Source organism: Cebus imitator, unplaced genomic scaffold (genome assembly GCF_001604975.1).
Source record: "Cebus imitator isolate Cc_AM_T3 unplaced genomic scaffold, Cebus_imitator-1.0 Scaffold10, whole genome shotgun sequence".
NCBI lineage: Eukaryota > Metazoa > Chordata > Mammalia > Primates > Cebidae > Cebus > Cebus imitator.
The window spans coordinates 11,382,337-11,396,235 of record NW_016107325.1 but is presented as its reverse complement, the minus strand read 5'-3'; the positions used below and the strand labels follow the sequence as shown (position 1 = coordinate 11,396,235).

Genomic DNA, 13,899 nt, shown 5'->3' with positions numbered 1-13,899 from the left:
CAGATTAAAGGGCCTGGATTTGGAAGGAAAAACTCAGCAGAAGATTTGTTATGAGAGTTTTAATTTTTAACAGAGTGAGACTACTGCATCTAATCTGTCTGTGAGCCTTATTAGTGTGCCTCTTGAGAACAGTGTTTGTGCTGTTTCTATTCTTTGTTTCTTTGAAATCAAGCTGAGACCCTACTATGATCACTTAGCCTGTGGAAGGTTTATGAGTATTCGCTGGCCTATCTGCAGAAAGGTCTTCGTAATTCCATCACCTGTGCCAAATAGCAACAGTTCTCTGGTAAATATGGGTCCTTTTTTCTGAGCAGGTTGATCAGACACTGGCTTTATTCTATTAACACTGTTGTAGAAATACACTTACCTTCATTATTCCAATTGCACAAACCAGAAAATATGACAAGGTAGATTTTTCCTCCACATTTTCTTTCCCTTCCTGACAAAGGGCTGATATCCAGAATTTACAAAGAACTAAAACAGATTTACAAGAAAAAAACAAACAAGCCCATTCAAAAGTGGGCAAAGGATATGAACAGATACTTTACAAAAGAAGACACACATGAGGCCAACAAACATATGAAAAAATGCTCATCATCACTGGTCATCAGAGAAATGCAAATCAAAACTACATTGAGATACCATCTCACGCCAGTTAGAATGGTGATCATTAAAAAATCTGGAGACAACAGATGCTGGAGAGGATGTGGAGAAATAGGAACACTTTTACACTGTTGGTGGGAGTGTCAATTAGTTCAACCATTGTGGAAGACAGTGTGGCGATTCCTCAAGGACCTAGAAATAGAAATTCCATTTGACCCAGCAATCGCATTACTGGGCATATATCCAAAGGATTATAAATCGTTCTACTATAAGGACACGTGCACACGAATGTTCATTGCAGCACTGTTTACAATAGCAAAGACCTGGAACCAACCCAAATGCCCATCGATGATAGACTGGATAGGGAAAATGTGGCACATATACACCATGGAATATTATGCAGCCATCAAAAATGATGAGTTCGTGTCCTTTGTAGGGACATGGATGAACGTGGAAACCATCATTCTCAGCAAACTGACAGAAGAGCAGAAGATCAAACACCACATGTTCTCACTCATAGGTGGGTGTTGAACAATGAGAACACATGGACACAGGGAGGGGAGCACTACACACTGGGGTCAGTTGGGGGGAAATAGGGGAGGGAGGGTGGTGGGTGGGGAGCTAGGGAGAGATAGCAAGGGGAGAGATGCCAGATGTAGGTGACGGGGATGAAGGCAGCAAATCACACTGCCACGTATGTACCTATGCAACAATTTTGCATGTTCTTCACATGTACCCCAAAACCTAAAATGCAATAAAATAAATGGGAAAAAAAAAGAAAAAAACCAACACCTCTTCAACTCTTTCTCTCTTCTATTCTAACAGCATAGCCTTTCCTTTCCTACCTAATTCATGTGTATATTAACTATATTATTTTCTTCTCCGTAGTGCCTTGGCACTATACTATAAATAAAGCAATCTTCAAAAGCAGTGCTACGCTCTCCATTAGTTCCCACTTAAAAAGCAAATTTTTATTCATTGTGGGGACCCAATGTACCTATATAGAGTGTTTGAAGCATATCTTTAATCGGTCCACTTTATCTTCTCATTTCTTACCATTGGAGTTAAATGCTTTTTCTTCAAAAGAGACTTGCTATTAGAATTTTTAAAATAAGCACTAGAGTTACTGATTACTCCATAACAACATACGCCCAAAGCATGTACACGTATGCAATTTCAAGCTAATCTTTGGATAATGGAGCTCCTAAAAAATTATTATTTCCCAGGGTGAAAGAACGGAAAAGAAAGTCAGGGTGTGAGGCTCAGAACACGACAGTCCTTGTTTGTCTTTTTACATATACATAAGTTGTTTGTGAATCGTATGCTATTTTGAGAATAATTGCCACTGATGTCCCCTCTTGGCTTAAGGGTCAATATTTCTGATGATAATAACTAGGGTTTGTGAATCAGTTAATGTATGTTAGGGAATATACTAAAAGATTTACATGGACATTTTATTCTTAAAATGACCTGTTATGTTATTATTTAGAATAAATTAAATGGTGCTATGGTTTGAATGTTTATCACCTTCAAAATTCATGTTGAAATGTAATTGCCAACTGGGCATGGTGGCTCATGAGTGTAATTCCAGCACTTTCGGAGGCCAAGTGCGTGAATCAGCTGAGCTCAGGAGTTTGAGACTAGTCTGGGGAAAATGGTGAAATCCCATCTCTCAAAAAAAAAAAAATACAAAAATTAGCTGAGCATGGTGGCATATGCCTGTGATCCCAACTACTCAGAAGGCTGAGGTGGGAATATTGCATGAGCCTGGGAGGTGGAAGTTGCAGTGAGCTGAGATCGCACCACTGCACTACCACGTGGATGATAGAGCAAGACCCTGTCTCAAAAAAACAAAAAAATGGATTTGCCATCATGATAGTATCATGAGGTGAGAACTCTAAGAGGTAGTTAGGTCATGAAGGCACCCCCCCATCATGAATAAACTAATGTCATTATCATAGAGTGAGAGTGAGTTCCTCCTTCTTGTTCTTGCTCCTTCTCACTGTCTCACTTTCTGCCACATTATGACATAGCAAGAAGGTCCTCAACAAGATGCCAGCACCTTGACATCGGACTGTTCAGCCTCTAGGAATGAAAGCCAATAAATTTCTTTTTAACAAATTAACCAGTCTGTGGTATTCTATCATAGCCTCACAAAGTGGACTAAGACAGATGGGTAACTTGGGGGATTATAACCCAGGCTGTCTGATTCTAGAGGCAGCAGCCCCAATTATTACTCCGGATTGCCTCATTTTGAATGTTGCTGCTTCAAGTTATAATAGTCACTTTAAAATAGTGCTCATAATTAAAAGACAGTACAAGACACATTCTTGTTCACAACCTCGTGTGTTGATAGAGATCTAGGTTAGGTTGGGGCTGTTAATAGCAATCTTGAACAACTATGTATGTGGCAGGAAGCTAAAGGCAGGTTTAAAGCACTTAGATGAGAAACCCTTTGCAATGTGGACATTTAGCTGATAAAAATACATTAAGTTTGCTAGAAAATAATTATAGGTCACCTTTAAAGAGTCTAAAATACACAGTAGTCAGATTATGTCTGTCACAAGCTGTCAAAAATGGTTTTATTGACCTAAAATTATCTAGAGATTGTTCTAAATTCACATAATCTTACAGAACATGATTGTTTTCATTTTAATTTTTGCAATAGCAGATATATGAGGAAAGATATATACTGTCACTCAGCGCATTGAAGTTAGTGGCAGGGCAAAGGTCACAAATGCTTTTTCTTCTTGATATGGATACAGTGCAGCAATTCCACATGAAAGCAAACACCTTAGCACTGGATTGCACTGATTACTTCCAAAATTTTTTGAGCTGCATCTGCTCTTTCCTACTTACACTACTTAAGAAAGAAAAAAAAAGCAACTTGAGGAAAGAAGCAGCTTCTGAGGCTTCAGGAAATAATTCACAAAGAGCTCCTCAGTGCTGCATAAATATGGAGGAAAGAAAAGGAAAAAGAAATTCACATAAGAAGATGAAAGTCTAACTCTAAGTGTGAGAAAGTGGCACAAAGAAAGTCCTATACTGCTAATAGGCACAAAGTTTCTTTCTGGAAGGATGAGAATGTTTTCAAATTGATTGTGGTTGATACTGCACAATTCTGTAAATATTCTAAACAATCATTGAACTGTTTTCATAAAATGGGTGAAATTTGTGGTATACAAATTATATCTTAATAAAGCTTCCAAATAAGGAGAAAGAAAAAAAAAAGAAGGAAGAAAGTCCTAAAAATAACCACACAGAAACCATGGAGTGCACAAGTGAAAATCAACTCAGGAGGGAGGCAATGGCAATTTTACATCAATAGCACGTTTACTCTAATATATGCTCCAGCATATCTAGAGATACCCTTTTCAGGTTGAGTAGATGGATTATTTAAAATATTCTTGCCAAATGGAAACTGTTGTAGTGAGTAGATAGAAAGACATTTCTCTCAAGTCGTCCTTTCCATTCTAGCATTAAGGCCCTACTAATTTTCACTAGCATAAAACACTGATAACTCAATCCTAAAACAAAAGCAGGAGATATGCTGAGTGACTTATAAACCCTTAAAGAGGGTTGGTTTTAATTTACATCTACTGGAAGCATTAATGGTTGTTTTGAAAAACAAAATCTAAATGGGTAATGTTAAAAATGGTTACTATTAATTGCAAAGGGAACCTATTAAATGTTCCCCAGCCTATTCTTTGAAGAAGCTCAACCCCTCCTACCACCTAATGCTCTCCCCCAGAGACCCAGAGTGGCTCATTTTCCTAATTTTCATGAGCATACTCTGCAGGCTAGGAGGGATATGGCTAACTGTTTAACAAACAGAACATAAAAGCATGGCAAGTCTAGAATACATAAATGGAACATCACCCTAAGTTTAAAATGTCTGGTATAAATGAATGTTCCTATATGTATACACCTTTTTTTCTCTTTCAGAATCATCCTTTCATTAGATGTAACACAGTCTAATTTATCAGCAAAAGAAGAGATCTTTAATCTCAGAGATAGTTTAACTATCAAAATTTGTGTAGGCCAATTGCTGATCTTCCAGACAAACTGTTACCAAAGAGTCAGCTAATTATCCTGAAACACCTGACTTCAATACATCAGGAAGCAAACAGGGACTTTATTATTATACCTTATTAAGTTATTACTAACTGCGGCATTAAATATTTTCAGAAATTCAGAACAAATATTCTTTCAACTCTAATTAAACTTGATTTCCAAATTAATATTAATTACTGCATGTCAAAAAATAAATATTTTTTTGGCCAGGGGCAAATAGCGGGGAAATAAATCTCAAGCACTTTCAACATCAAAGGGATTGAAAACACTATCAGAGTCGATAACATCTTAGGTACAGACAGGATTAACTACCTGTCTTTACTAGCAAACATCTTGCCCACAATCCCTGCTGATAAAACAAGTGATTTTTAGAGTGCATTTAGATAGCATTAAAAGTTTGACTATCTAAGACATAGTTTTTCTACATTTTCCCCCCATAACCAAATTTGACATTATCTAAAGGTAGATAATGAAACTGAAGTTTAGAGAAGTCACTACAGTTCTAGACTCATGAAAATATTCAGACTCCTAGTGCATGATTTTTATTACTTTCATACACATTCACAGAGCAGGGAGTACATGTATCATAATAATAAACTACATTTGCAGGGAGCTTATAGTAGATATATATTTTTGTTTGATTTTGTTTTTACCCAGTATGTATGCTTCATTGAAAATCATATGCTGAGAACTTCCACTTAGGTAAACAAGGTACAGAAGTTTAAGCTAATCAGCACCCTCTGTCTATAGAAATTAGGTATGTAAGGAGCATGTGTAGTCCATTCAGAGCCAAAGAGATACTATAAGGCTTTTTCTTGGGACTTTTGGGAAAAAGACTCTTACTTTCTCTGCATCCCTTTTGCTACTGGCGGAAATTTGAATGGGAATGGACCCAACCCAGTGGAAGTGATGCTGAGAGGTTAAAAAGAAGAAATCTGATTAAGGTGATACTTTGTTTATTGTTTGAACAAACATTTGTGTGGTGCTTACAATGGACCAGACAATGTTTTCAGCACTTTACAAATACTACCTCCTTTATTACTCTAAAAAACTCATGAGGTGAATACTGTCATAATATTGGCTTTATAATTGAGGAAACTGAGAGACTAAGATGTTAAGAAACTTGCCTAATGTCAAACAGTTAATACATAAAGAAGCAGGAATTTGAATCCAAATGATCTGGTTCCAATATCTGTGCGCTGAGCCACTTTGCTAGGGCCATACTTTAAATCCCTACATCAATGGTAAGGGGATACATACTTAACAGAGTTATTGAAAGAAGGAAAAAAAATAAAAGAAGCAATGATTTGTTGCATTTGCCCATTTCTCTGGTGTAAATATTCTCACTATGGCTGATTTCAAGCTGATAGCAAGGTAGTGTTTGGTTTCCAAAAGTCGCCAAAATTTAATTATTGGAGAGTTGATTCAAGCCAGTTCTGCTATTCCACTGGAGCTTGCATCGAATCTCCCTTCCACAAGACTATTTTTTGTAAAACTGTAATGTTTCTTTTGGTTTAAGCCACTTTTTGTTGGGTTTTCTGTCTTTTGTAGTATTAAAGAGTCTTAATTAATATCAAGTTTCACAGATATGGAAATACTTTCACATAAATTGCTCTGTCACATTAAACTTCCACAGTAACCTCATGAAATAGGCAAGTTACTCAACCATTTTCCCATCTTACTCATCAGAAACTGAAGGTTGAGGGGGTTATGAATTTGGTTGATGCAGTATTGGTTACGTAATATGCCAGACCCAGTGCAAAATGAAAATGTAGGGTCCTTTGTTCAAAAGTTCTTGAGAATTTTAAAATGGAAACAGAAGAGTGTTAAACGAAGTGGATGGCATTTCTAAGCAAGGGAACTATGCAACAGCACAGGCCACTCATCCATGATGGTGGCCCTGGGTCTGTGTAACCCTGAAAAGTCACAGAGGTGGTGCGTAAATCAAGATCCACAAGTCCCATAGCCCATAGTCCCCAATGCTTCCCTTCAAAGTGAAGGGTCTGTAACTACATTACTCATATTTCTACATAGAATTTGTTAAACTATTAATGATAGTAATATTTTGTGTTGTTGACCAGTTTAAAGTAAACACACACATCCACACTCAAAGACTCCTACGTTTCAATAGTTATAAATTAGATCACAGTATGCCTAATCTTAATTACTTATTTACATTAATTTCCTTTAGGCAATACAAAAAAGAAATCTTGCCATGAATTATCTGGAGATAGCATAGGATAGAAAAAAAAGAAATCTTGCCATAAATTTATTGAGATACCCATAGCGTACATTTTTAACTTTGCAAACAGAGCCAGAAAAAGGAAACAAATAATATTTCGTATATAAGATTTTTAATCATTCTACCTGATATGCTGCCTCATCCCCTGCCACACATAACATGCAATTACTTCATTAAAAAAAAAAATTTAGGCAACTCTCTATGTCCTGGGGATTTAAAAAAATACATCCACTTCTATTTATCACTACAAAATTGAAGAAATACCTCAGTTACCTCCTTCCTCATGGAAAACATGGGCCTAAGTACAGCTACTTGCAGTGCAATTGTTATTAATATTTTTCAAAGTCTGATGAGTTTTATTACTAAGATTCTCACATTCAAAAATCATTATATCTATTGAAAGTATTTTGTGATATATAATGATGAAATAATGAAATCGATGAAATGGGAAAAATTTTTATATAAGATTACATTTAGAGGTCATAATATGTGGTTTTATGTAACATTTAGGCTCTACTACTCACTGTTTGAGGATTTTAAAGAAAACAGAAAACTCCCCACCACAATAAACAGCTGGAGAATGCTTCAAACTTTATGCAAACAACCAGCAGCTAGCTTATTATGAATTATAACCTAGAAGCAGAAGCTCAGTATAAACAGTGTTCTCGACAGTTCTATTTACCTAACGACTAACCTAGGCTATTTAATTTTCATTTATGTCTGAAACATTAGAAGACAAGGGGTAGAATATTCCAGCGTGGTCTGTAGAAATTTGGCAAAAACGCTTCAAGTAAGTAAATAAATACATAGATATGCTTTAAAGATGATTTTCTAAAACATTTCAAAGCTACAGAGCTTGTTAATGAGTAATGAAAATAAATGTATCACTAAAGAAAGGCGATTTCCACATTGGCACCAAAATGAGAGCATTTCAACCCATCACCTGCAGTAGTATTACCTGCTCAGATCTGTCCTGGTGTTGATATTGGTATTGAGCAAAGGTATTACGGGAAGAAGTAATTTCATCCTCAAATTGTTTCTTCACCTTGGCCAAACCACCAGGCACTCTGCACATTTCTGACTCTTCCATTATCTAGGATGATTTAAGAAAAAGGAAAATTCAGCTTTACAGCTGTGCAGGATAGGATTCTCAAGCTATTTTTTAAAAAGTTGACACTTATTGGTAGGCAGTATCTTAGAAAGACATTCACATACACCATTATTTCAGTATGTCTTTAACAAAAATCTTAATAAATATATTCTCTCTAGATTGTTTTCTCATTTATCAGTTTTTTGATATAAAGTCAGAAGAATCTTCAAAGTATTGAGCTGATTCCTTCTAATCTCAGATACATTTTTATGTCTGCAGATTAGATCTATTAGATTGCACAGTATTTGTCCTGTAACATACAGACTAGCGGATATTAGAATAATGGGTTCAATTTTAACCCACAATAAGGTTGTTATCAAAATCCCAAACATCTATGTAGGCAACATGTTATTAAGAATAATTATTAAAATCATTTTTACTCACTCCAAATTTTTTAAATTCATAATGATGAACAAAATAAAAAGCCTCAGAACATTCCTTATGTAAAAATATTAATATCAGTAATGTGACTACTTAAGTGATTTTGTATGTATTGAATGACATATTCTGTCATTTAATGCTTCTTCATGTAAGACAGCTTGTTAGGTTCTCACAGCTAGAACAGAAGTGCTGGCATCGGAATTTCATTCCACATCTGTCTGTCTTCATCACTGGCCTCAAAGAACAGACAGAAAAACAGCAGCTACACCTTTCAGGATTAGCGAACCCTAGGCATCAGCTCTGAGCACTGGCATGTCAGAATCAGGGGGCTTTAACATTAGGAGGGTTCTACTCTGTCACTGTCATTTCACAAATGAGAAAACTAATTTTGATACATATTATTGGAAGCAACTTGAAAAGCACCTGAGTAGTCTTGTGAGACTATGCCCCCTCGGGAGGAGCAGAAGTAGCTCAGGCACATTGGTTTTGATGATTCAGCGCACTCCAGAGCCCAGCAGGCACTCAAGCCCAGATGGGATAACTCTCAAGCAAACAGGCCCCATGCCAGCCTTCCCTCTTCCAGGAAGATTCTAGGTCTGCTTGGAACTGGGAGACTTGGCAGCACTTCAAATCAAAGCAGGTCTCCTGAGGTCTGACCCAGTCCTGACATAACCTTCAAAGCCTTAAGACCTCGAAAGTAACTGGGGGCCCTGGAGCTGGGACGATTCTATACCATGAACTGGGGACTCGGGGGGTCCTGGATCTTTACCCAAATATGCAGTTTTTCAAATACATATTAAAAAGTAGTACCTATCTTGGGGTTTGAGTTTCCTATACGCCAAAATATTATAGACTAATATTCAGGATTATCTAAATTACCAGCAAATACTCAAGTAGTTGCTTTACCAAGTTAACAACGTTTCCTCATTTATGTGGGCTATCAAATATTTCAGAATATGTGTGCTGGCTCTCTAAGAAGAGATGATTGTATTCTTGAATGAGCTAGGTATATATTGTGCCAAATTCTGCAACAAATTTTAACTATAAATCCTAATCAATTACTTCTAGTTGATGGATGTTAAGGTCAGAAAAACGTACAGCACCCTTTTGAAATTAAAGGTACAGTGAAAATGAGGAAGAGTGAATTAAGGCCACAATATTTATTTTACCCCTTCTGCCATTTAATTTCTATAAATGGTTTTGCTGGATAAATTATAGATAGATAATATGTAAGTATTAAAATATAGACATTAAGGTAATTATTGCTAAGAAGAACCTTGCTGGTTCAAACAACCATTATGATGTCCAAATCATGGCAAATTAATTTGGCAAGACTTAGTATTATGCTTATCACTGGATGCTCTCCTGGTAAGTGCATTTTCACAAAAAGATCAATTCTTATACTGGACAGGTTGCCTCTTATCTACAAAATGGATTAAAAAATGGATATACTCATTACTTTCCCTTAGCACTGAACTTTAGAAACAGACTACATTACACATGCAAATATTCTTATTTTTTTTTTTTTTTTTTTTTTTTGAGACGGAGTCTCACTCAGCTTAGCCACTCAGGCTGGAGTGCAGTGATATGATCTTGGCTCACTGCAACCACCGTCTCCCAAGTTCAAGCGATTCCCCCTTCTCAGCCTCCCAGGTAGCTGGGATTACAGGCACCTGCTGTCGTGTCCAGTCATTTTTTAAAAATTTATTTTATTTTAGTACAGACGGGGCTTCACCATGTTTGCCAGGCTGGTCTTGAACTCCCAATCTCAGGTGATTTGCCTGCCTCAGCCTCCCAAAGTGCTAGGATTACAGGTATGAGCCACCATGGATTATTTTTAATGGTAGTGCTAATACTGTCCCTACCACTCCTGGTACTATCATTACACCATTGCAGCTACTCATTCATGGAAGTGAGACAAATCTTCTGAGATACGGTTCAGTGGTGGTGCTAAGGTTTCCTTCTTCCACTCAGCGTGTAGATGAAAGTTTACACATGTGAGATGGCAAGACCTGTTCAAGAAGCAGTCTGTAGCCATAACCAGGAGTGATGCTTCCTTGCTCAGCTGGGCACCTGTCCTGTGACTTTGCCTTATTTAGTGTCATGCTCTAAATGCCTCAACTAATCCATGTTGTTATCATTGACCCCATAAGTGAAATTTCTTTGTGTTGAACCTTTTTAAGCTTACTGTTAGAAAATTCTGTGTTTCTTATTATTTGGCTACAAAGTTTGGAATCTAATGGATATGCTGATAATAACACATTAATTTGAACACCTAACAGTTAAATCTAGGTAAATATACTACATAGTCCTCAAGTTCTTTTTACAAAAAAACTGTTCTTGGGTTATAGGGCATAACAGAAATAATATAATTTTGGGAATTGGGCAGTGATTCTAATTCCAGCCCTGACAATTGAAACCTTGGGCTACAGCTCTTGAGCTCAGTTTCTTTCTTAGAAACAGGGCATAGCAATATTTTTCTCACAGACTTTTTGTGGGTATTAAAAAAGGTAAAGGGAATAAAATTGCACAGACCTGAAAATGAATCTGGCATTTTAATTTGTTGCTCAACATGTTTTACTTCTCCCTCTCTTTTAGGGGACTTCTACAGACCACCACTGTTTCATGAGCATAGCTTTCATTTAGGTACAGCCAAAGGCCATCTGAGTCTAAGGCAAGGAAAAACCAATTGTCTTTACATGTGTCAATATGATTGGCCTCCTCACTACCTAATTTTATAAGCTCCTATGAGTAACTTTCTCTTGGTTTTCTTGTCTATAAAATGAGCAGGGAAGAAAGGATTACTGCATTCTTTACATGTAATCATTTTCAGAGTAGCCCTAAAGTTTAGATTTTGTATTAAATAACGGTATCACTTAGTTTCTCTATGTGTTCAATATCAACATTCCCTTTAAAAACACATTATAAATATATATCATCATGCCCTGATGCCACTTTTAAAATGTATATTCTCATAGTACCTGGCAAAATCAATCTTCCTAAATCAAATATTGTTTACTAAATATATATAGTAGATTCAGTTTGGGTCTGATTCTGTGACTTCCAGATTTTGCATTTAAAATTTTGGGCTAATTGTGGAGATAGAGACTTAGTCACAGGCAGTTGCCATGATTTTTTTGGTGTGTGTGTGGGGGGTGGGAGTAGATTGAACAAGCATTTCATGCACATAATTAAATAAACATTTTTTTTTGCTTTGCTTTAGATGTTTACCAGGATTCTGCTGAGATAATATATGTGCTCTTCTTTCTCACAGTACTTGCTTAGGGCCAAACCATATAGTATAATATATATTTTGGGGGCCGAAAATACTTTCTCATTTAAGAAAGAGGAGGAAGTTGAATTCAGTTAGAAGAATACAAGAGTCAAGAGACTAGGAATCTAGCTTGGCCTCCTCACTATCTAATTTTATAATCTCCTGTAAGTAACTTTCTTTTGGTTTTCTTGTCTATATGGGCAGGAAAGAGAGGATTATTACATTCTTTATATGTAGACATTCTCAGATTAGCCCTAAACGTTTTGATTTTATATTAAACAATGGCATCATTTAGTTTCCCTGTGTCCAATGTAAACATTCCCTTTTTAAACACATTATAAATATACCTCATGCTCTGATACCATTTTTTAAATGTGTATTCTCATAGTACCTGGCAAGATCAATCTTCCTAAATCAAATATTGTTTACTAAATAACCACTTTTTAACTAGGTATTTTCACAATCAACTGTTTCTTCATGAATCATTTCTCTAATTTAGAACACGAATAAGTTCCTCAATTATCCAGCAGGGGGTGCCATCGAAGAAGACTGGCAGGAGGTACGGTAGTGCCACTGTTTATTTTGGAAGTGATCTAGGTACTTATGTCACTTCTGTACATTCATTCCAAATCTAAACTGTGTCTAAAATGTATTTTAATGACTATGTGAAAACTTAAATGTCATCTAGAATTGCATTTTTAAATGAGTTTGGCACAGTCAGCCTTGTCTCTAAATAATTTGTAAAGAAGCATGTTAAGTGTAGCTATTTTAATACAACACCCTTTTTGGCTGGCTACTCTCTCTCCCTCTCTGTCTCTGTTTCTGTCTCTGTCTCTGTCTCTCTCTGTCTCTCTCTCTTTCTCTCTCTCAACTACACCTAGGCTAATTTGCAGGTTGTAATTATTTAAAACATTCTTATATTCTATTAAGTTGAAGGCCAGAGAATACAGAGCCCCAAAATTCTTTTGAATATGACTTTATAATGCATTGGCTCTAAAAATTGGTGGTCTTACTGTGTCCTGCAGTTTCCTATAATCATAATTGGTTTAGCAGAGTGTCTACATTGCTAATCTCTCTCATTTTTATGTTGATTAAACCTTTTCTAATGGATTTAGTGCATACAGAGAAATGAGAAAAGCCGAAGAAATTATACTGCCAGTGAATTTCAATGAGCCATATATGAGACCAAGGAGGGTGGCGTGCAAACCCACGTTATTAAAATTTGAAATTAATTCCCAACCTTCCTGAGGAGAACATCTACAGGTTAAGTAATAATGGTGATAATAACACGTTTATACAGTGCCTTATGGCTTACATGTAAATTGTCTCTTTGATTCCTCACCAAGAGCCGGTGTGGTAAATGATGATCCCCATTTTTCCGCCAGGGAAACTGAAGCTCAGAGAGGAGTTAAGAGAGTAGCTAGGGGCCCTGCGTGTGGTTTGTGCCTGTAATCCCAGCACTTTGGGAGGCTGAGGGGAGCAGATCATGAGGTCAAGAGATCGGGGCCATCATGGCCAACATGGTGAGACTCTGTCTCTACTAAAAATACAAAAATCAGTAAGGTGTGGTGGTGTGCACCTGTAGTCCCAGCTCGCAGGAGACTGAGGCAGGAGAATGGCTTGAACCCAGGAAGCAGAGGTTGCAGTGATTCAAGATTGTGCCACTGCACTCCAGCCTGGTGACAGAGTGAGAATCTGCCTCAAAAAAAAAAAAAAAAAGATAGTTCAAATTTACGCAATTAATAAGTACCACGGCACAGTTGAAGCTTACATTCAGATCGTCTGGATTTATTACACATATTAATTTTGTACTCTTTCTACTTTAGCCCCCGTCCAGTAGTATTCTTACAATTCAAATATAAAAAGGAAATTTGGACAGATGGTAAGCATATTGTCTAATGCAAAACCATTAGGAGTAGCTTACATTAGCAGAGAAGCTGCGGCAGTCACCCCTGGAAACAGCTGCCTGGTACCTCGCCATCCGCTCCTTCAGGGAGACCACCTCGTGGATGTCTGACACACTGTCACCCCGAGCAGCACTGTCTTCTGCAAGTCCACGCTCAGGTTTATTAGGGCCAACAGTCTCTGAAGGGAAATGGAGCATGCTTAGATATGTGTTAAGCTTTAAGAAGAAAACAGCTAAAATATTTGATATTAGTAAACAGTAAAATAGAC

At 36.9% G+C, this 13,899-nt stretch overlaps 1 protein-coding gene across 2 annotated transcripts in view; it reads right to left on the bottom strand.

Annotated features, from left to right (window-relative positions):
* XIRP2 (xin actin binding repeat containing 2) overlaps window positions 1-13,899 on the bottom strand; it is a 72,445-nt gene that overhangs the window by 33,993 nt on the left and 24,553 nt on the right. For both annotated transcript variants that reach the window (XM_017548466.2, XM_017548459.2), the window contains exons 2-3: window positions 13,649-13,809; window positions 7,878-8,012 (exon numbers count right to left, since the gene is read on the bottom strand). In XM_017548466.2, the coding sequence (XP_017403955.1) occupies window positions 7,878-8,012; window positions 13,649-13,705 (192 nt within the window). In that variant the 5' untranslated portion in view covers window positions 13,706-13,809. The remainder of the gene's footprint in view (window positions 1-7,877; window positions 8,013-13,648; window positions 13,810-13,899) is intronic.